The sequence below is a fragment of the Chelonus insularis genome, unplaced genomic scaffold (genome assembly GCF_013357705.1).
Source record: "Chelonus insularis isolate UGA/USDA-ARS -01 unplaced genomic scaffold, ASM1335770v1 contig_399_pilon, whole genome shotgun sequence".
In the NCBI taxonomy this organism is placed as follows: Eukaryota; Metazoa; Arthropoda; class Insecta; order Hymenoptera; family Braconidae; genus Chelonus; species Chelonus insularis.
The window spans coordinates 926,762-951,098 of record NW_023276554.1 but is presented as its reverse complement, the minus strand read 5'-3'; the positions used below and the strand labels follow the sequence as shown (position 1 = coordinate 951,098).

Here is a 24,337-nt window from a genome sequence, read left to right as displayed (position 1 = left end):
ATTCTAAAGTACTCGGTGAAACGCTTCAGCGAACATACACAGTTTAGGTAAACCTACAATAGTGAACACACATGAGACATTACGGACAACAAACAAATGCGTTCCATTGAGAGAAATAGTAGGAATCTGGGTCACTGAAGTGCATCATGTCCATCTATAGATCCTTCATGTGGCCCTACGAACTTGAATGTTTGTGGCTGAGTGACAAGTCGTACTGTGGTGCTGCTAATCACTTCTAATCATCCTCTTGTGCGAAATTACTTCCCAACAATTGAATACTCCAAGAGAACAATGTCAAACTCGTAACTAGCTCTCGTTCCAAGCTGTAATTATATGCTGTTATAGATGATGAAAAATTACAATTGGGTCACTTTAAAGTTTTATGAAGAAAATTTGTTACTCTTCAACATAGAAATTGTAAATGGACATTTTATTTTAAAAATTGTCATCTAAATATTTTACTGTGAAATAGAAATTCAGACAATAAAAACAGCTGAGGATAAAAGTTAGTATTCTATGTTTGATCTCTTTTTCTTCTTTTGCATTTTCATTAAATACAACTTTTATTGTATTTTGAATGTGAAAGTTATGTTGACATATCTCGTCTTTACACATTTAGTATACAAGTCTAGTTATTTTTAATAAATATGACATTAAGGTATAAATGAGAAACACTAAAGTTAAATTTTACTCTCTTTGTATAATGAAACAATTCCCAATAAAAAAGTTTGAATTTATTCTATAGATTTTTCTCCTTTTTGGAGGAAATGAAGTTGGAAAGTAATTACATCAAACTTTGACCAGCTATTTTTGTTTTAGAAAGGAACACATACGAAAATTATATCAACACATAGAATTTAACATATTTGAAATGCAAAATTCACCTCAGTCATTCTGACTCTCCAACACATCTATCGCCAACACGTAGATTGTATTGAATTGGATTCTCTTGTGCAATTATAGGTTATGCACCACGCAATTTCATAATTTTCAACCTATAAATGCAAAATAATGTGTAATTATGAAACAAACAAAAAAAATGTTATAAAAAAAATCAATACTGACACTTTTTTTGAGCCTAGTTGTTTTACACATCAAACGATTAACAAATATCGAATTATTATTTCTAAAAAAAAAAATTATTTGCTTTTTTTAAACATTTTTTTTTGCAAGAAATTTTCAACATTTAACAGAAATGTTTTTTGAAATGTTTTTTTATCAATGAATATCGACAAAAAAAAGCTTTTATCGAATAAAAGATGGATTAATTTTTACATGAATAATTTTATTTAATAAAAAATTATTTTTTTGTTCATAAATTGAGATTAATACTGATAAGCTTTATTTATCTTCGAAAATATTTATGATAAATAAAGGGATGAAAAATATATTTTTTATTCGAAATCTAGTTTTCTTGACAGCATCGAAATCAAGTAAAAATAGCATATATTGAGGGAGATTTTCCCAAGTATATTTCAGTATCAATCGTTTTCTAGCATCGAAATACCAAATTTTCACGGAGTGAAGATTACATTAAAATAGCATGACGTCAGTAAAAATGTATTGCTGCAGTCACTGAACAAAATTCAGCATCACGTTCAAATATAATACTTCAGAAATATAGCTGAATCTTTTATTTACATCAATTTATCCTCTTTTTCCGCTCTGATACGGTGTGATTATTAATGCAAGGTAGTGTATTGGGAAGAAAAAAAACTTGATCTAAATCACTCTAAGGGAAAAAATGAGCAGATTGTGGAAAAAATTCAAGTACAAAATGAGAAAATGGAGCAGAGGAAAATGTACATGTGGCTAGAAGAGTCAATATAATTTTTTATATTTTATCAGTAGTGAATTGGTCGTTGTGTAGGAGGCTATATATAGATATACATAAACAAATATAGTTATAATAGACCAGACGAATAGATAGACAGAAAGAGAGCGAAAACAAGTGAGAGAGTAAAGGGTTTTTCCATGGGCGTACCGCACGGCCGACCGATCGCACTCTATTGATTAGAATTCCAATTATTGGCTTCGACTGAGGGGTTGTTCTCATTCTGTCATTCTTCTCTCTTCCAATCCCATTCTCGTTATTTCAAATCTCCCGATATTGCCACAACTTTTTCGCTTCTGTTCATACGCCCGATGTCTATTATTTTATAAGCTTCATCAATGTGCTTGTACATAGATACAGAACGACGTTAATAATCATTTTGCATAATAAACAAACGATTGGAGCACACTCATAAAGGCTAGTTATTCCAATGTGCATTTATTAATATGCTCAGTTTAGCATACATGCGTACATATTTTTATAACGATTCCGAAAGAAAAAAAAAGTCTTTTATATTTATGTGTCTGGGTGCATCGTCTGTATTGCTGACACGCAATAAGTTCAAGATTAACCAGTGTCAATCACGCCATTGAATATTTTTAATCGTGCTTCATGAATACCTTGAAAGAAACTTTGTGCATCGAATATTGATCAAAGTAGACTTTGATATCCACCACTACAACACGCTCTACGCTTTAATAAGTGAAGAGTCAAGAGAGTCGAATACCATTCAAATGCTAAAAGCTTTCTGATGGTATATAACAAAAGATCTTTTGTCAATTAATGTGCCCGTCTTATCAATGTAATAACTTGGTAACAACTCTTACTCATTTACTTGTAAAATATTCAATTATGGATATCACACAAGGAAGTATTCTCAATAAAGGTCTAAGATTGCTTTGACGTTGTCGTCGATACTAGGGGATGTTTTACCTTAGTGCTAAAGACTCGGTGATCCGTCTAATGGAGTAGCAGGCTTTCCTCTTCTCGTCTCTTGATAATGTAAAAGTCATTAGCGATATTTCTATTAAATTGATCGAGCTTTCGATATAATATTATCCTTTTCGTTGATCCATTTCTTGTACCACCTCATGCTGTTGGCTCTCCAAGCATCGAACCAAGTCATGTTCACTCTAACGATACATTAATTGTCAAAATTTAGCAGATTTAACGTTTGAAATGGTAGTCTGTCCTTCAAGTCCCTTCGATTATTTCCTCTCGCTTCCAACTGTCTCATCACGCAAACATAATTGGATGGCGCATCAATCTCTGTGCTGTCTTATTAATGTCGTCGACAACCCCATAACATCCTACGGTAATTTTAAAGTAATCACTTATAGTTTTTAGTTTATTTTCTAATATCTCAATGTCCTTTCAAAATGTTGCACTTTAAATTGTGTCACAGAGAGTTAATGAAAAATATATTGGAGTATTTTATGTTTATGAAGACAATTTATTGATACATTTATAATGAATTGCAATATCGAGATAATGGATGTTAATAAATAGCGTGTTTTGAAATTAAAATTCAATGTTTCAAATATCTATTGTTATTTTTTCGAAAACTCCAATTAGTTGAATGGTCAGACTTGTTAATAATGAAACAAGCATGTTTAATTGAATAATAAACTCAATCTCTCTTATGTGTACAAGAGAAATAATATTATGTATACATTCATTGAATATTATTTAATGCATTTTATGAATTACTTATTAGAATTTTTAAAACATGTAAACTGCTGATCATGAACGAAATAAAAAAATTCGGTCAATTTAAAAACCTAACAATAGACATCCGATTACTCGAAAAACAAAAAAAAACCTTTTAAGTAGCCTTTCTTCTTTCAGAATGATGACAAATACTAGAAAAGACCGCATTGAAATATTATTTCCAAAAATCAGCAATTCTGAACATTACTAAATTACCGGAAAGTTCATATTAGTTGTTCTTCTTTTCCCTCCCAGATGCGCCCCCTATCTTCTATTACCTAGCTCTGGAGTCGAGTTCAATTTTGTCTTGTCGACTATTTCTAGTATTTTTTGGTCTCGTCTTCTCTTTCATCCCCACAAAACGCTCGAGGTTCCTGATGAAAGATTTTCAGTTGGCAGCCGAGAGTACAGAGAGCGCATGATATATACGAAATAAAAAGAGACGCGAACAAAAACCTTTCCGCCAATTCACCCGCAGCTAAAGATGTCGAGTAGTCATTGCAAAGAAATCACCCTTGACATCAACCTACTACTATGAATAAAAATAGAAAATCAAATGCTAAAATCCTAAGTAAAATCTCCACTCTCAACACTAGAGAATGAATATTTCAAATAGCATATAATAATCCCGTTAATGTGGTAGGTCAAAACAAAGACAAACAAAATAATAAAATGTGTTGAGAATCAAAGCTGAAAGCATGAAGGTTAGACTTTATTGTAAAATGATTTCCTTATGACAAAATAAAGAAACATGGTTGCAGAAAATCATCAAGACACGCTATTGTTCGTGTCTAAAGCATAAAATATACAGCCATAGGAGTTGACTTTGTAGTTGCCGCAATGTCGGAGGCAATTAGACGAATATCAGTGATAGAACACGATATGAAACAAGAGACGAAATGAGATATATTTAGCCTTTGAGCCACGTACGTCTGGCTAAACTAAACACGCATTGCTCGTGTTGGTCTTCGCTTATCAAAATTTTATCTCTCTCTTTTTTCCTTTCTAGCACCTATGAAAACTATGACTTTATCACACGAAAGTCGTGAACTGCACACTGGTCAACGTTGAGAAATAAATGGGTACTTTATTTAGATACGTGATATCACTTTGTATAATCTCAGTTTTCTCTAAACTTTTGTCTTCATTTCGTGTTAAAATTTCAGTGATTTTAGAAAACTAGAATATCTATGTACTAGAGTACCATGTAGATATGAATTACTTTATGCATCTTTGATGATGAGATAATTCGGACAGTTGCATGGCAAACTTCTCTTTCTCAACGAATTATTAACGCAGAAAAGGACATCTGATGAGAGTCTAAATCGTTGACGGAAATCTCTGTCTCTACTACGTTCGTGTCTCTGATGCTTTTTGACGTTTCAAGTACTAATGCCAGAGGCCATGATAATAACCTGGTATGCTTCGCATTTACGCTTTCAACCCCCAACTGTACCCATGAGATCTCCACTGCTCGTTTGCATGCATATCTAAATCCCAATGCCAACGGGCCTTTATAAAGTGTGTATCTAAGCCGGACATTTCTAGAGATATAACGAATGTTTTTGCCAAAAACACGAGCTGAATATTCTAGTTATATCACTACGACTCCATCTGTAAAAAATAAAGGTAGAAAAAAAATGAGCAACGAGTCCTACTGACTTAGATTTTTCGCCTTTTATACTCTTCATAAACACAAGTTGTAAGCAACTTCTGTCAACGTGTAAAGTCCAGATTGGTTGGAAGATTAAAGCGTGACTTTTTCTGTTGGAGTTGGAAATAAAAAGCATTCACTACTTTAGACACATTGGCTTTACTCGAGTATTTCTCGTTACCGTATTTCGCTCGTCCGATGGAAAGAAAAAGTACTATATAACTAAAGAGACTTTCAGACTTTAACGTGTATTTCGAGTAATTGAAACTCATTTGAAATATCAGTTTCCCAAGCTCGAAAGAATTTGATTAGACAAAGAAGCACAAAAACAAAACAAAAAATAAAAGCAAAAGTTAAATGTTATTACTTTTAAATAAATAAAAAGTCTTGTTACTTTTTACAATTACTTGTTCATTGAAGTGAAAAAGATTGCCCACGTTCTTCAGTGGTAAATTCCTGAAGCAGATAAATCAAGAGGAATGTTATCAACGTTGGTTTCATTTCTCAAAGGACACAACGTCGTGTCGAGTAGCGATCATTTTTCTAAAACCTTCTCTTACTTATCTTTTACTACTTGCAAGCATCCTATATCGATTAGTTGGCTTGCCAGAACTTGCTACGACGATAAAACTCGTTTATCCGTATATCCGTCAATTTTCGTCTATGTAACATGCTTAATCATTGTCTTACTTGTCAGAAAAAAGCTCAGTAAAAGGATAAACCACGAGTACTGTTATAAATTTTTATATACTTGAGAACATTAATATCGATAATATTTAACATTACAGCCTTATCCATCGGGACACGAGGCCGGAACCAGCGATAAGATGCTCAACCCTGAGGGGTGCAACACGTTTACCACTGGCTCCAGATCACCGAAGTGAAGCAAGACTGAGGATCGACCCAAAGGTTCTGGTCTTTGTCGAAACGCTGTATTCAAGGGTGGGTCGAGAGATTGCTGAACTACTTGTCTATAACCGGATAAAGTAAGTATGATGAACATATTCATAAGAGATAAAACTCAATGACGTAATTGTACGTTTTTTTATAAGCTTCTTAATGTGGTGCTTTATGATATTATTTTTGTCGACTGGAAAAAAAAAATTTCACCGTCAATTGTTCAGTTTATATCTTTTTTACGAGAGAGAAATTAACTTCTCCATTCATGATGATAAAAAATACGAGACTTTGATAGCACAACAGATTTGAAGCATCATTATAACTTTTCTGATTAACTAGTCTTGATGATCAAGCGGTAATGAATGCGTAATAAGCTATTGGAGAAGTCGTGTTTGTATCGGATTTAGTAGTAAACGGAAATGAGAAGCAAGTATAAAGGAGAAAGCGTAAAGATCGTTGGTATATATTAAAGCTTCTATTAAAACTAAGTAACTAGTATCAGCTTGAGCACATGCTGAGCTTCATTCTATCTAAATAGTTTCATAAAATCAATAATAGTATGTTAAAATTCCAAGTAAATACCAGCATATTCATATCGATTTTGTCTCCCTCAAATACTCGAGAGTGAACTGTGATTATCGTGGATAAAATTGGTATAAAACGATTGGAACACAGCGAGTGTTAGAAATCTAATTAATTAGACCTGATAAAAAGGAGAATGAAAAAAGCTGAATTACGTCAAAGGATTTGTCGTGATTATACTGCTTTGAAGGGTAAATAGAAAAAAAAACGAGTGAGAATTGAATCAGCCGACAAAAGTCGATCACTTCATCTCTACAAGGAGATTAGAATAAAAGAGCTACCAATGGCTGAAAGTAAAGAAGGTGGAGATCGAGGAAGAATGTCGGAACGTTCATTAAGATAATCACCAATAGCTGAATAAATTTCAAACTCAGATCGTATTGCGATTTGGTTCACTTCACACATACCCACATTATTTCCTCTTCCTTGCATTCTCTATCTACATTTGTGCGCTAGTTAGGCATGTCGTTTCACTGGTACGAAATAGTCGTGCCAACCAGCCGCTTCCCCACGATGTGATATCTATAATCCTTGCTATCCAACATACATATTATCATTCTCACAATAATGTTAAAGCTTTTCTGTATAATTTCGAGAGTTATCTATATCATGTTGATGTCCTAAATTCCACACCTCATCAGCATGCTTTTAATTTAATGAGAATGATTAATACATAATTAGAAAAATAACCGTTCTAGATACACTGAATTAATATCAAAATAAAACTTAATGGTTAATGAGAAAATGCAATGAAAAATATCTTAGAATGTAATTTTGTAAATTGAATCAATGAATGCTACTGATTCGATTTTTTTTTTAATATGAATGGAATCTAATCTAAATTATTCACTATTTTCGTAGCCTTAGTGTTATAAATTATGGAGATTTATTTGATATGTAATTAAACATCATATCTTCATGAACAAAAAATTCTTAAGTATTTTTACTTTGATCTTTTTATTCAGCAATGACAATAGGGAAAAGATAATTTCGTATTTTAATTAATTGAAAAAATATTTATTTACTACATAGTTAATTTGATCTCTTTCAGAAATTGAACAATAAATTTGATTCAATTGATTGAATAAATTATTATGGAAAAAAAAATTTTTTTAGTAAATTATATATGTAAATAATTTGATTAAAACTCATTGAACTCATTTAATTGTTCTTAAATTAATATTGTAACAGAACAAAGTTTAATGATAGCATACATAATAATTATTAATCATGAATACATAATTATTCATGGTAATGTGCATTATATAATTTTAATCAATACCATATATACCTAAAGTGCCGTCAATATTCCATTAATTTTGCATGGCTATCAGAGTTGAATTTTGCTCATTATCAAGTATACATTGAGTAAATAATCATTGTCATTAATTTCACAGATAGATTTATGATATAAAATAACTCTAAACAACAGTGAAAAAATACATAATTAAATATATTATTATATTTTATTAAAAACTCTTAAAAAGGATCTTATTTTTTTTACTTCTAGTGACTTTTCTCATGTGAACATGAATATTAACACAAAGCAAAAAAAAAAAAACAGTGTGCTTCTGTTTTTTTAAAAAAATTGTACTTTAATATTCGAGTGTATTCATGTCAAGGAAAATATGGACATTTCTTCTTGGACTTTCATTATGTTAAATCCATTATTGTAGTCGAGATATATATGTATATGTTGTTATCATTATTATTATGTTATTAATGTAAGCGGATTAACAAAGAGTAGAAAATGAAAAGGATTAAGAATAATAAAAAAGTATTTGACAAAATGTAACTGTAATAATTACAATCTGGAAATGAATAATTTCAATTAATGTTTAATAATATCGTACTTCAACGAGACAATAGTCTCTATTCATACTGAATGATTAGAAGTTCAATGAATTTAATAATCAAATTGGTTTGATGCAAACCTATTAAATTACAAAGATATGTTCTGATATTGTTGAGAATCTTGTTGTTAGTTGAAAGCATCGAGCTTTTGTAATTAAGATTCGTGTAATGCTCTGTGCCTAAACCCTTTTGATTGTAAGTTCTCCTAAAGAGGTCATTGAATACAGAAATGCAGTCTCGAAGCCAACGAACATTTACAAGTAGAAAGTAGAAGCCAACTATGTTCAAATAGTTAATCCAACTATAGACTGCATTGTTTGAGAAACAGAATTGACGAAATGCACGCCAAGCTTTTGAGAAATAACCCAACTAAATGTCTCCTTAGCCACCACCGCCAAAAGCAGTATTCTTCAACAAGGAATTTATATCATGATGTTATGAAGTTTGAAAACGATGAGGGCATCGTCCTTAGTATGAACAATTACATTGGATGTAGAAATGGAAAAAAGTCTTTAGATTAAAGAGAAAAGACGAAAAGTCAGAAAGCTTCTCAAGACATCCAACATTTCAGACATCTCTTGAAGAAAAAAATATCATCCTCGCTTGAATGTCATACTTCTTCCTATTATGCAACTTCATCTTTGGGAATCCATACAAACCTTTGAAGAGTCTTTTCCACTAGCTATCGTCCCATTCAATAGTTTCATCGTCCATGTTTTTTTGTCTTTTACTTCTCACAAAGACTCTCATGTCCAAGCTTTCATCATGATCAAGTCCATTCATTTGTTCTATTCCTCAGGTCTAAGGTACTGTAGGCATTTTTTTCAATGAACATGACAACTTTTATACTTTATTCTTTTGTTTTTACCTCTTTTTTATTTTAAATATAATCGTGAAATTTTTCAATAAATATGCTGATCAATAATTTCTCATTTAAAATCTATCCTGGCTTCATGAAGTCTATTTTTTATGTTAAAATAACTAGTAAGATATTAAATATTGTTTTGAAATGTAACTTCAGAAAACCGTTAATTAGCAAGAGAAATTATTATTGAATATTATTGATATATAACTGATCACATGATTAATTAAAAGTTTGCAATATACCTTGTTATTCATTAGCAAACAAAATTTAAATTCATTTACAACTTAATTGAATATTCAAGAGAAAAGTAACCACTCAAATTGTTATACTATTGGTTCTTTAATGAATTTTCAAAGTTACTCTTAAAGTTTATTGTTGTAGTGTTGAAGGTTGCGTGTGGTTGATGAACTGCATGAGTGAAATACTTGTTAAAGGAGTAGTTCTATAGTCGATTAAAGTGTCTATCATCCAGAGTGAACTTAAAAATGTGTCGTATTTCATCCCCCTGGAGACTTTGAGTTATCAGCGGGACATGAAAAAAGACCAAAAATACAAATGGACTTTCATTTCTAGTTGAAATTGTCAAGAACCTAAGCATAGACTGCAGTGGAGATTCAAGCTCTAGAGATTCAGCTGAGGAAACAATCTACAGCCAATACCACGTGTTCAGTCTACTTTTTGGTAGACAACCTGCAATTCGATCTAGAGAAACTGGCATTTCTCTGCAGTGAACCGACAACAAGAGCAGGTCCGATAACCTCGTTCACTCCTTCAAGTCTTCGGCCATCACTTTGGAGTGATATTCTTTCGTATAAAATAAACTAGTGTTTTCCAATTTAGAAAATTGTGACGACTTCATTTCTTTTTTGCTCTTGGTTGGCACTTGGAAGCTTTGCTCGGCAAATATTCTTCAACCTCTTGTATCGAATCCGATACTTCTGAACGAACCTGAGAAAACCTGCACATTCAGAGTAACAGTAAAAGAGAGTCAAGACCAACCATATCCTTCATGAATAATTCCAGGTGTTTCGTTGAGAGGAACTCTTGGAAACGTGCAGAATATTCCTGTGAAGAATCTAACGAACAACTAAATCCAGAGTGTTCAGTATATGTCATTTACTCAATCTCTTATACACACAGCTCATCAACTTCCGTTCTTATCTATATTCTCTTTGTATTATTACAGATCGTGACAGGAACGAATTTGATTAAATATCGAATCACACGTGCCCTCTACACACACTTTTATCATGATATCTGCAGAAGAATAACAAATTTTTAAACCGGAAAAAATATCTAAAGTCGGGGAATATTCTATTGAATATTTCCCAGTTGGTCTGCTGAAAATATTGCTTTTGATGAATCCATGAAATATGAGTGCCCATAAGAAAATTCGTTTTATTGATGACTTCAAACATATTGATAAACATTTATCAAATTGAAAAATGAAATTGAAATGAAATAGCTCTGATTATTTTATTTGATTATTTTTTTTTTCTTTTTTTGCAAACAAATATAATAATTTGAATATATCTCATCAAAGTTGAACAAAAAATATGCTTATAAAAAACTGTATTTTATGTTAAAAAAATTCTAATTAAAAATATCTAATTGAAGATATGTAATTTATTGCAAATATATTTTTAAGTTAAAAATTCAAACTGGAGATTGGGGAAAAAGCTGTATTGAAAATATACATGAAAAACGTTTGATAAAATAATGATTTTTCTATCAAAGGAGTAATTTTCTTTTCATTAAAAAATTTTTTTCACTCATCTCAGCTGTATTACGAGCTTTATGATCACAGAAAGTTTAATTAAGATTTATTTTCATTGGATTTCTCAAATAGGTAGATGACAAGATAAGATATTGCATCGATCGAAGTCTCATCGTATCCTGTGAAGCGTCATGTTAGAGCAGTCCCGGTGGTACGTACGTGACTTGAATGAAGGGAAATAGAGTAAAGTCGTATCGTATATGCTACTGAGGAAAACGTTGACTTCTGTATAGCAATAAATCCTCTTCACAAAAATTCCATACATTAAAATTTATTAAAATATTATTGGATACTATTACTACATGAAGAAAAATTTCATTGCAAAAATTATATGATTATGTTGAAATATTTCAAATGTATGAAAATTTTAGTTGCGAACAAAAAAAAAGGAAATTTCCTTCATTTTTCTAAAATAAAATAATGAATAGACTATTTGTGAGAGCTTTAACAAAAGCTTCTCAGAGAAAATAGAAGAATCCTATGGTGTTGCTTAACAATACGACGCAGCTGATTAAAGGACCCTTTTAAATTACATTCTATCCCGAGATACACTCAACCGAATGCAATTCAAGAGTTTGACAAAAGATCGTGCTTCTCTGTTACCGAGTTTTATCAGACTGTCGGGCGCGATTTTTTACTTCAAGTCAATCATTCAGTTTGATACATTAAACAAGTATCTGTAAAGAAGGAAAAAACCATCAATATTGAAATTAATCACAGCTAAAGGTTACTCTCTATCATAGATTAAAAAAATCTCTGCACAGCAACTGAAATATCATAATGATAAAAATCTATTTCCAAAATAGTTTCATTTAGTTCAACCAGCTAGATTTATATCGAAAATCTGCTGTTAGTTTATTGATACTAACTTTGGGCAGACCATTTTCAAAATACTTTTTCGGTGAATGAATACAAAAAAAATCGATTGAAATATACAACTCCATTAGCGGATATCAGTCCATTTTAAAACTCCTCGTGTACACAAGCAAGATAAAAGGGTTGCAATCGTGAGCCAATGGAATACACTGCTTATATGTGTACATAAAAAATATACATGAATGTATGTATGATTGAATTTGGTGAAAATAATAACACAATTGTACCATTGCAAACATCAAGCAGAAGGTAAATTGCGAATGACATGCCGGCACGATGTGAACTGACAAACAAATAAACACAGGACAACAGTACGATAGAGAGACAAGAATTACACTTTTTACCCTCCTAACTAGGCTCTTGTTAATTACTTAATTAATATTGGTGAACGCATGCATTTCCCCGCCACATGATGGATAATTAATTAAGCCATGTCATCACCAGAAACTGTTGAAAAACATCAAACCTATTTCCCATGAAAAACATTCCTAGTGACAAACAATATTATATAAATATTGTTTCATTTCATGATCATTCGTGTAAATGGACTTATCATATATCATTAATTAATTTAATTACTGTTATCAAGCTCTTTAGGTATCACCTTTTTTATGCATAAATTTTAATTTTTGAAATTATTTACTATTTATTTTTATACAAAAACAAATTTTCATTTATATTCAATTAAAATTTTTTTATGTTATTAAAAGTTAAAAAATATATCTTCATTGATTAACAATTTTTATTATGAAATATTTACCATCAGTATTACAATATTTTTATTAATTTCAATGAAAAGTGGTAAAATTATTAGAGCAAATTTAATTTAATTTTATAATAGTTACGTTTCACATAAAACATTCGCCAATATATCATTTATTTTTACATTCCTATTTTTGTTGTAAATTAATTATTTACATATTTTATATTTTAATTATTATGTTATGAATTGAAATAACACGAGTTATTAAAAATGAATCTTCATTCGAATAAAAATATTCCGTGGATCTAATGAGTAGTAAAAAATTATTAACTAAACTTAGATAAGATTGTAATAAGAATTTTCATTTTTCCAGATATAAAGTGGAGGTTGCGGGAAAATCGCTTCCAGTCTTAACGAACCTCGACAAAGGAAGATATGGTGTATTGGTGTTTGAAAATCTTAATAAGTATCTTCAAATGGATAAGTGGAATCGTGAACTCCTTGACAAATACTGTCGAGAGTACTCAGTTGGAATTGTTGGGTTTGCACCACCCGGAGAAGAAAGTCTTGTAGGTGCTCAGCTGAAGGGATTTCCTCTATTTATACACACAAACTTAAGACTCAAGGTAAGAAGGTTTTCTCTCATTTATTAGAATCCAAACAATCCCGAATTTTCGCGATGAATAATGGCTTAGGTGGAAGGAAACTCGTGCATTAGTCTTCCAGCAAAATAGCTTGATAATGAAACTTGAAATGGATCCTAATTTCCATCCAATTTCCGCTTAATCTATCTGGATTTTTGTTAAATAAAACAAAGACTTTGTCTTTCCAATGATGCAATCAATAATAACTAATCTAAAAATTCTTTTATCTGAAATTGATAAAGTTAAAAAGTTCTTTAATAGATTTTTTAACAATTAAAGAAATACTTTGAAAAAGAATATCAACTCAATATTCTAAATTCAAACGGTAAAAATCTTTTTCCAATAAAGTTAGAAATATTTAAACCACCTGAAAAGCGACATTTTCTTTTTTTCATTCTGTGTCCCAACTCGTGCATGAAAGTGAGATTCACATGGGTTTCTCACTACGAATATCCTATTGTTTGTTTGGAAATGAGGCGACCCTTTTTGTTTGCTTACACTTTTGTTTTGGTTGTTAGGATGCACAACTCAACGCAGCCTCACCCATCTTGAGGTTGACCAGATCTGGAGAAACAGCCTGGGGACCCTTACCCGGAGGCGACTGGACTATTTTTCAACCGAACGACAGCACGTACGAACCCCTGGCATGGGCTTATAGAGATAGTCTTGATTATACGAATCAAAAGACTCCTCTTGCTACTGTAATACAGGTATTATTGCTCTCAACTAAATATCTAAATATCTCATTCAATGAGATAAAAGTTCGTTTATCCTCTGATTAAAAATAAATCCGGTTGAATATTTTTGATGAAGTTGGTGGTGATGTGATAATAATAGTTAATATTTCAATGCAGAATTCGTGAGGAGATCGAATTAAACTTGTTTTTAATTACATTACTTGGTTAATTCGATGTTCATGAATAATGCCATAGTTACAAGATTGACATGATAGCAATTTAAAAGATTAATATTAATCTCCAAACTTTGTCTCATATTTTAAACTAATCTGATGTTATGAGCAATGAATTTATTCAATTTTACTGAATTTAATATTGAAAGTTTCACTTAATGTTGGCCGCATTTTGGATCCCAATAATGATCATGAAAAATTAACAAATATATAAAGTTAGCAATCAAATATAGCTCGAAAAAATCCATGTTTGAAGGACTTCCATTTCTCTCAAGTTGATTTCAAAGAACAGCAAATTCATTTGTAACTGTAAATAACATAGCTCACACTGTCGTTGCAATTGGTAGTGAATTAATTAATTAATCAATCAAAATAGAGTTTCATTCAATCGAAGAATTATGTAAATTCAAAACTAAATAACAGACAAATATTGACTCCAAAATATATTAAACAAATTTCATTAATTAACTTGACAATATTAAATAATTTTTTTCAACTCTTTAATCGATGTTCTAAATATTCAAGTGATATTTTAATTAATTGATTGCGTCGTTTATTGAAACCTCTTAATCAAAATAATTTAAATTTTTTGTCGAAAATTTCCTTTATTGATTTTTCATCAATCATGCATTAAATATTTCAGTTTCAGTTCGACCTACTTCAATCACAGAATCAAAAAGCTATCATTTCTTTAAAGTTAATTATATAATGCAGCGAAACTCGATATCATACTTTAAATGACTTTTTTTTGGTCATTTAATGCAGTAAACTTGAGAATTTATTACAAAAGTTGATACCTGAATAATAAGATAAACCATGAGTATAAGTAAATATAGAAGCATTACTTCTTAATTACCATGACTCTCGAAATACTCAAGGCAAGTCAGAATAGACAAAGAGACAACTAAGTAAAGAAGGTACTTTAGCTGTCTAACGCGTAAGTAAAACAATTCGTGAAGCTGTTACGACTCACGTTTACATTTGGATTGGAATTCGCAATTGCAAAATTCCGAGAGAAAATTAATGGTATAAAGAAACAACGTGATCTAAACTGTAATAGGATTAATAGTGCTTCAAAGCTATAAGACGTAATCAATAAAATTAAAAAAAGTTTGTAAAAAATTTCATCTAATTCCAACATTTTTCACGTTAATCAATCAAGCCTTCTGTACTTTAAAAATTACATTGAAGTCTAACGAAAAAATGCTCTAGAAAGAAAATAAAATTTTAAAAAAACTAACCTTGAGTTGGAATTTCAATTTCTATTTTCAAATGATTATTAATTCATTGACTTTTGAAAGAATATTAAAAGTTTTTTTTATTATTGAAAAACCTAGATTAAAACTTTATGGCGTAACTGTTAAATATTCCTGTTAATTAACTTTTAAAATCATGTCTTTTAAACGAAAATTTTAGATTAATGGTAATTCAGTATTATCTTTTATATAAAAAAAAAAATTCTAGTCTTTAATGCGATTAACGATAGCAAATCAATTGAATAAAATGAGAAGGAAGAAATAAAGGTAGAAAAATTTGTGTAATTTGAACGAATTTCACGTTAGTCGATCAAGTCCTCTATAGAACATTTTATATAAAATTGGATCGTTAATCAGCGTATAAATGAGAAACACAATTTCTGATAAAACAAATTGACAATGCCAGTACTGGTTAACGGAGCATTGCTGATTAATCGAATGAATCTACAGCTGATTGACTCCAGATTTAATTACCTGAGTTGCCACTAGGATCACAATGAGTTACTATGGCATTCGCGCCACTCACAGGTGACCCCATAATTAAATTATCAGCGAGATTATTATTGTTTAGTGCTAACAAGTTCACTTCAAACTAGTCGGGGATGAGAATGGAGTTGAGCTGAAGGGTTGGTAGATGTCGGCTAACATAATTAACAGATGCTGCCATCATGTCAGTTGTAATGTAATTTTTCGCATCTATTATTACTTACTTTGCATATTTCGTGAATATATAAATATTATAATATTAAGTTATAACACTGTTTGAATAATTAATACTCCAAGTGGTTAATTTTAATAATGTCATTGAATTTCAGGATCACGGAAGATATGATGGAATTCAACGAGTGTTCTTTGGAAGTGGTCTTCGTTTTTGGCTCCACAAACTATTGCTCTTGGATTCTCTTTCATATTTGTCTCATGGACAATTGAGTCTCAGTCTAAATCGTATGATACTAGTGGATGTGGATGATATATTTGTCGGCGAAAAAGGGACGAGACTTAAGAAGGACGACGTTCTCGCTCTCTTGGCAACACAACAAAGGATTCAGGCACTAGTTCCCGGATTTAAATTTAACTTGGGGTTTTCCGGGAAGTACTTCCATCACGGCACAGCAGAGGAGAATCTGGGGGACGATATGTTACTCGAGAACGTCGACAGGTGAATTATTATAAATTATTTTTTTTATTTCTCATTCAGCAGAAAAAACTACTGCCACATAAAAAGAAACTTTTTCTAGCTAAAGATCTTAATTTATTTAGTTCATGAATTTTCTCCAAGTCATCTATTAAATGATGTAGAATATTTAAGACTTTGAAATATTAGTTCACTACTCAAAGTTAGATGACGACGTAAATGACACATTATTGGGTGGTTCAAAAACATTAGTTCAAAATTCTATCAACACCCTATTAAATCTCAAGCGTTCAAAGACTCTATCATCCTAATAATGTGATGTATATTACAGATTCTCGTGGTTTTCTCACATGTGGAATCATCAACAACCTCATCTATACGAGAATGTAACACATCTACAGCTGGATATGGCCCTTAATAAACAATTCGCAAAGGAACATGGGATCCCAACATCTAGTGGATACAGCGTTAGCCCACATCATTCAGGAGTTTATCCAGTTCATGAAGGACTTTATGAAGCTTGGAAGCGAGTTTGGAACATCAAAGTCACAAGTACCGAAGAATATCCACACCTGAGACCTGCTCGACTTAGGCGTGGCTTCATTCATCGCAATATTATGGTACGGGAAAATCGATAGACTCGACACTGAGAAGAGATACTACATCGCGAGTTGGCTATCAATTTGCAACTTGCAAAAGACTTGAAGCTATTTTGTCAAAATGATTCTAAACCATTCAACTGAAATATTCTTTGAAACGATATCAAAGCTAGAAGAGAGCTGTCTCAAGTAGCTCAGTCAGCAATAAATTTCTTTCGACTGAGTTCAGCTTTCTTGATCAAAGATTAGGATATCTCTAAGACTTGAACAATTTCAGTAGTATTGTATTTTAACGAACAATGTACTGCTTTCAGGTTCTACCAAGACAAACTTGTGGCCTATTTACGCACACTATTTTTATCGAAAGATATCCTGGTGGTCGAGACAAATTGGACGAGTCTATTCAAGGTGGTGAATTGTTCCAAACAATTGTATATAATCCAGTAAGTTAATCAAAATGGTATACGACAAATTACTTTGCACGATAATTGTCTTTTTGAAAGTTTTTTTTATGCTTTAAGAAAATAAATTAAAAGTTTTTTATCACCACTTCATACTTGTAAAAAACTAGGGAAGATGTACCACTTGTAGTTATCTTAGTCATTTCATGATGTAAATAAAAAAGAAACTTGAAAAAGTTTATAAATTAAAATTATGATGTTTAATAATGTATAACGTCAGTATTAATAATAATGATGGAGCAATTAAAATCATTTTAATAACAAAAATGATGTTAACCATTAAAATATATTCTCATTCCCTGTATTATGATTTATTTGATAATGGTAACAAATGGTACAATGGTCACAACTGGTACGTCTATTCTATCAGCGTAAACAATAGTAGAGTAGTTTCTAAAATTTCTAACGAGAACTAATGATGATTAAAGTCAAAAACATTATTTATATAATTTATCATTTGTAGATAAATATCTTCATGACGCACATGTCCAACTACGGTAATGATCGTCTTGCTCTTTATACATTTGAATCGGTCATTAAATTCATCCAGTGCTGGACAAACTTGCGGCTTTCAAGTGCACCGCCACTCCAATTAGGAGAACGCTATTTCCAATTATATCCCGAAGAAGCAGATCCAGTTTGGGGAGTAAGTAGTTAATTAAGATATCATTAGCAAAAATAACATCGATGCTTATTTTTTATCTACTTTTTAATTTTTTTCTTTAAAAAAAATACTTTTTTTTTTTACTATTTCTAATTTTTGTATTTTTTTTTTACATTTATTCCTATCACTAAAATAATTTCCTATTTTCTAGAATCCTTGTGATGATCAACGACATCAAAAAATATGGTCGAGAAATAAAACATGCGATCAATTACCAAGGTTTCTCGTGATTGGACCTCAGAAAACTGGCACTACTGCATTATATACATTCTTATCAATTCATCCAGCGATAAGTAGCAATTTACCAAGTCCGGATACCTTCGAAGAAATACAATTTTTCAATGGAAAAAATTATTACAAAGGACTAGACTGGTATGACAAATTTCATTTTAACTATATAACTTTATTAAAATATAAATAATGACTGATTTCTTTCTAACAATAAATAAATCATGTTATAATGAAATATTAACTATAAAATAAGCAGTAAGAAGTGAATAAAATTTTCTAAAGGAACGCTTTGATTTAATTTAGGTACATGAGTTTCTTCCCAGCATCGAAGAACGAGAGCTCACGATATTTATTTGAGAAGTCAGCGACCTACTTTGACGGTGAATTAGTTCCAAGAAGAGCTCATGCACTTTTACCAAAGGCAAAATTAGTTACAATTCTGTTATCACCTGCTCGAAGAGCATATTCTTGGTATCAACATACAAGAGCTCATGGCGACCCAGTGGCAAATAACTACAGCTTTCATGCGGTAATTACTGCTAGTGATACTGCACCTAAGCCCTTACGAGACCTACGGAATAGATGTCTGAATCCTGGAAAATATGCTCAACATTTGGAACGTTGGTTGTCGTATTACCTACCACAACAGTTGCATATAATTGACGGCGAGCAACTTCGCCAAAATCCTGTCGAAACTCTACATGAATTGCAACGGTTCTTAAAAATTACTCCAGCATTCAATTACTCATCGCATTTAAGGTACGATCCAAAAAAAGGATTCTTTTGTCAAGTAACAAATGAAGACCATACGAAATGTCTCGGAAAAAGCAAAGGTCGTCAGTATCCTCCAATGGAAGATAGATCTTACAAACTACTACAGAGGTATTATCTCTCTCACAACACAGCATTAGTTAAGCTTCTTAAACGACTAGGATCCAGAACGATACCACAGTGGTTGAAAGATGATCTAACTGATACAGTAATGACCTAGCAAACATCAACTGGATCATACGACTCGTGGTTTACATTGACTTCCATATTTGAGTCGTGGCATTTTGTTACTCGGTGATAATGGTTAAAAACAGTTAATTATTCCACTGAACTTGTAAATCATGTGATAAATGTGGAATGATTGTTGTAAATGATACTAGGCCTAACAGATTGAAATTATTTCTTTTTTAACGTGATTTTGATCAAATGGCCAAATAACTAGTCAGTTGAATAATGAATAATTCAGTGAAATTCTCTGCGAGTTAATGTCAATCATGTTTGAATGGTGATAAAATAAATCAAGAACTAAAATTAAATTAAAAAATAAAACTCATTAGCAGACAAAACATCATTACAGTTCTATTCATTGTAAGTGCCATCTGTTTTATCACAAATTTTTTTAACAGTCTGACTGTGTGAAGTATAATCGATAACATTAAACTCTTGCCTTCTCTACCTGATGTCGATTATAAAAAAGCAAAAAAGAAAGCGTGTAAAAAATCTATTGTTTGAATGCTTTCATCAAAAGAAAATATGGAAAAATCCGTTCTTTTTATCGAGTAAATTAAATCGGAGAAATATTTTTTGGGATCACTTTGAGATGAATTAGCAATTGAAAGAGTTTACTGGACCAAACTAATTGGTAAATAGACATCAAGGAAATCTACATGAAATCATTTGCGTGATCCGCGTTTGTCCACTTAATCAATTCATCAAAAATTCCAAATATTAAAATTATGATACTGAGTATACGTATAATAATTATACGTAATTAAATTTTGTGAAATATAATGTTAAAAAGTATAAAGTAAAGTTATCTAGTGATATGATTGATCAATACATTTTTATGTATTACTAAAAAATTGCGATAGATAGATTGTTTTTGAATAAATCTCGGACGATTACGGTTAATTAATAAAACACTGTATATTTTGACAATATACTGATAACAACGGATGATTGTCCATCCATATGTAAATTATTGTATCATGTGTATTTTGATGTCTGTGAAAATGTCTTAAAAATCATTGTTTAAAAAAAAGACAAAATTTTAAAAAAGATAAATTTTGTGAAAAATGCCATAAATAAATATCATTGAATTCTTTTTATGGTTATAAGATAAGCGAAGTAGCTAAAATATAAATGATCATGTTGAGAAATTTTTCAACGATATAAAACGTCCATTGTACAGTTCGAAGACATTAATTATTTGTCTAAACTTTGATTATTTTCGTAGGTAATCAAAAATACGAAAGAAATGCATATTGAGAATAATATTTAATTAAACGAAAATAAGACTCAGTGTTCTTATAAATCCCGCCATATAAAACCTGTAATATTATACTTGTTACGTTTGTAAATTTTTTTCTTAGTTTTTTATGAATATATATATATAATATACATATACGTTGTATGTAACAAATGCGAATATTGTTTAACGAATTATTGTACAAAGTTTATTGTTGTCGACAAGAAATGTGTTTTTTCAATCTTCGTCGTCAAACGTGCCATTCGTAACACCAGTGTTGTAAATATATCCCCTATCGTCCCTTGAGAATCGTAAGTTAAATTTTATCATGGATAAAAAAGAATAAAATTAATGAAATTGTGACTTAAAGAATTACAGTGTAAAGATCCAAGTATTTATTTTTGACTATTAAAATATCGTGGTGTTTATAGAAATCATCAAAATCATGTTAATAATAAATTATTCCTATTAAACTAACGAAAAATGATTATGAAAAAAATTCAACAAGAATCAGTTCTATTCCCTGATTATTTAACTTGCGATTTCTTCATTGTAATATAATATGGATAATTGTATGAATCTATAATAAATTCTAATGAAATAAATTTTTGAAATTAGTTTTTTTCGAATAAATTTATGGTATTTATTATACTAATTTATTGAATTATTTTTGTTCAAAACTACTTTTGTACCATACTAATTTTATTTATAAGATTAATTTTCGTAAAAATGATTTTTTACTTTTTGAAATCTTTTAGCAAACTGTATCAAAGATTCAAAATAAAAAGATTTAAAAATGATACAATCAAAATAAATGGTATTATACATTTTTTCTTTCATAAACCTATAGAAAAATATCATAATTACGATAGAATAGAAAAAACTTTTGGGCAATATTAACAAGGTAAAATATGATTTTCAGTTATTCAACCATATTTTAATTAAATTGATTATAAATTACTTAATTAAATGCTCTAAGCTGATTCTTATATTTAATAATTTAGTGACTTCTGTAATAGAACTCTTTTTTTCAATAGATTTCATTTATAAATGGAGTTATTTTCATCTTCAGTCTCACAATTAACATAAGAATTAAATCTCAGCTTGACAAGAACTTTAATTTACATATTTTGTTCAGCAAGCTTTTCTCTATTTGAATTCATCGAGTTCAAAACTTCCTGGAGTGTTTCGGATGATATTTCATTGCATAAAATATTTGATTTTCTGCTTTCACGATTACAATAATTACGAATACCAGTCTCAAGAGAATCCTTATTCTAGGTTATCATATTTAGGGGCTGTCTCAATTTATTTTCAATCATCAAATAATTTTTTAAAGTATTTTGATCTTCAACATGCTGAATATCTTTTAAATTTAGCTCTACTGAATTAGTTGTTATTATTTGCCCTACTTCTTCGTCTCTCTTGTCTACAATGACGCTACCTCAATAGGATAAATAAAAAAAATTGAATCATTACTTTCTTATCAAAAAATCTCTGCATCGTTATTGAACTTTGAATCAAATATGACATTAAACGTAAGTATTTGTACCTTCTTGGGTAAGTATTTCATTATTTTCTTCAACTATTTTTGTAAAGGGGTTTTGTTCGGAGATTTCTACTCTTCCAACTGTAAATCCTTGACCTGAATTTGATGGACCCGAGATACTTACTAAATCATGGTATGATAATTTTCCCGGTTGAAGGAAAACAGTACTAGAATCGAATCCAAGTAACCTTCCTATGATAGATCTATGTTTGAAATAATTTTTTTATCAATAATTTTATTCATCACTATTGAATTAATAAATAATTTTTAAGTAGTCCACATTTCAAATACAAATATACATTGGTTTTGTTTAAAAAGTTTAAATTTTTCATGTTCTTTAAAAAATGTAAAATATACCTTGGCGGCATACGTTGAGATACAGTAGTAGCTCTAGAGTGATTATTTACTTCAGATTCATTCCTAAGAAAACCATAGTAATCAAGGAATAGGAATACTGGAATCATGGATATGACCACAACTACAATGATAACAATAAGAGCAATATAATGCCAGAGGCAATCAATTAATAAAGTAAAAACAGTAGTAGGTAATGAAGGACGATCTTTAGGAGGATCATGGAAGAAAGGTGCTACTAAACTTCCCGCTAATGCACAAACTACATGGATCGACACAGTATTACAATAATCTTCCAATGAAGTTTTAAATACTTCTCTAGATACTAGATAAAATAGAACTCCTCCTATGCAGCCAAAGAGAAATGCTATAGGGGGTGAATAATCATCCACTCCTGCTGAAATTATAACTATTCCTGCAGTGGTCGCTTGAACACATCGCATCATCATCCAGTGATCAAGAGATTTGTGAATATAAAAGTAAATAACAGTGACAACAATCGTACATGATGATATTGATATCAAATTGTTGATTATGATGTTTGGTAATCGTGTTGTAATTAACTCCTGAGTTTCATTTATATTATTAGATATCATAAGACTCTAAAAAATACACAATAGTATAATAACTCTTCTTATTAGTCACAATTTATCATTTAATATTTTTATAAATACTTCACCGAAGTTCTAAAGCATCTCATAAAATACCTGAAGGCCAAGAGTAATTAAAAGATGGCCTAGAAATGTAGTTGCTACCGATCCAGTTGAAATACTTGCTCTATCCAGATCTCGAAGCTTCATAAGTCTCCTTCCTAATATTAAACATCCTACAAATCCAGTCAATCCTCCAACCATGTGAACAATAGTTGATCCTCCATAATCTCTAAACATGACTTTTCTACTTCGAAAATAATTGTATGACAGCCAACCATCGACTGTCCAAGTCCAATGAATGATAAAAGGTTGTAGGACGCCACATAAAATTAATCCAATCGTAAACGAAGTAATGTTCTGTACCCTACCCACTATACAGGTGGTAGCAATAGCTGATGCAATCATTACTGCTTGCCATCCAATAATAACTTCCTCTTTGTTTACATCTTTATGACCAATCCAATAAAATTTGCCCATGGTGCTTCCTAAGTCACCGGTGTAGGCGAAAACAGATCCAAGGAATATAAAAACAATGCTTACCCAGCACAGGTCGATAATATTTTGAGACAGGATCAAATTAACGTTACTTGTAGGTATACTTCCTATCTGTATGAGCACAAATCCAACACGTAATAAAATAACTAAAATGACGCGCACTAGAGTAATAAAACTTTCTGAATATTTCACATCAATATGTGTTAAAATTCTTTCAGTCATTTCTAAATTACGAAATCCAATTTCTGTATCATCACTATTCGTACAATCGTCAATATCATCTATTTCCGTCATTATTTCATTAAATCAATCGATTAAACACATATTTTCCATGAATTTACTAATGACGTACACCCGGAGTGTTTTGTTATGTTCAAGACGCGGGAACTTAA

The 24,337-nt window shown here is 30.8% G+C and overlaps 3 protein-coding genes across 5 annotated transcripts in view; 1 reads left to right on the top strand and 2 right to left on the bottom strand.

Annotated features, from left to right (window-relative positions):
- Positions 1–21,450, top strand: part of sfl (N-deacetylase and N-sulfotransferase sfl) — a 43,591-nt gene extending 22,141 nt beyond the window's left edge. For all 3 annotated transcript variants that reach the window (XM_035085159.1, XM_035085161.1, XM_035085160.1), the window contains 9 exons: positions 5,987–6,184; positions 13,129–13,381; positions 13,918–14,109; positions 16,381–16,724; positions 17,032–17,320; positions 17,614–17,742; positions 18,224–18,406; positions 18,576–18,796; positions 18,959–21,450. In XM_035085159.1, the coding sequence (XP_034941050.1) occupies positions 5,987–6,184; positions 13,129–13,381; positions 13,918–14,109; positions 16,381–16,724; positions 17,032–17,320; positions 17,614–17,742; positions 18,224–18,406; positions 18,576–18,796; positions 18,959–19,646 (2,497 nt within the window). In that variant the 3' untranslated portion in view covers positions 19,647–21,450. The remainder of the gene's footprint in view (positions 1–5,986; positions 6,185–13,128; positions 13,382–13,917; positions 14,110–16,380; positions 16,725–17,031; positions 17,321–17,613; positions 17,743–18,223; positions 18,407–18,575; positions 18,797–18,958) is intronic.
- The window catches only part of LOC118068038 (ammonium transporter 1 member 1-like), a 73,460-nt gene extending 49,123 nt beyond the window's left edge, over positions 1–24,337 (bottom strand). The window contains exons 1-2 of the mRNA XM_035085168.1: positions 23,505–24,337; positions 23,112–23,399 (exon numbers count right to left, since the gene is read on the bottom strand). Of these exons, the coding sequence (XP_034941059.1) occupies positions 23,112–23,399; positions 23,505–24,239 (1,023 nt within the window). The 5' untranslated portion in view covers positions 24,240–24,337. The remainder of the gene's footprint in view (positions 1–23,111; positions 23,400–23,504) is intronic.
- On the bottom strand, positions 21,976–22,993 carry LOC118068039 (uncharacterized). Its single transcript, XM_035085169.1, has 3 exons — positions 22,801–22,993; positions 22,447–22,646; positions 21,976–22,338 (listed from the first exon to the last, which is right to left on the bottom strand). Exons 1-3 carry the CDS (start codon positions 22,905–22,907, stop codon positions 22,172–22,174), a joined length of 474 nt encoding a protein of 157 aa, XP_034941060.1. The 5' UTR covers positions 22,908–22,993; the 3' UTR covers positions 21,976–22,171.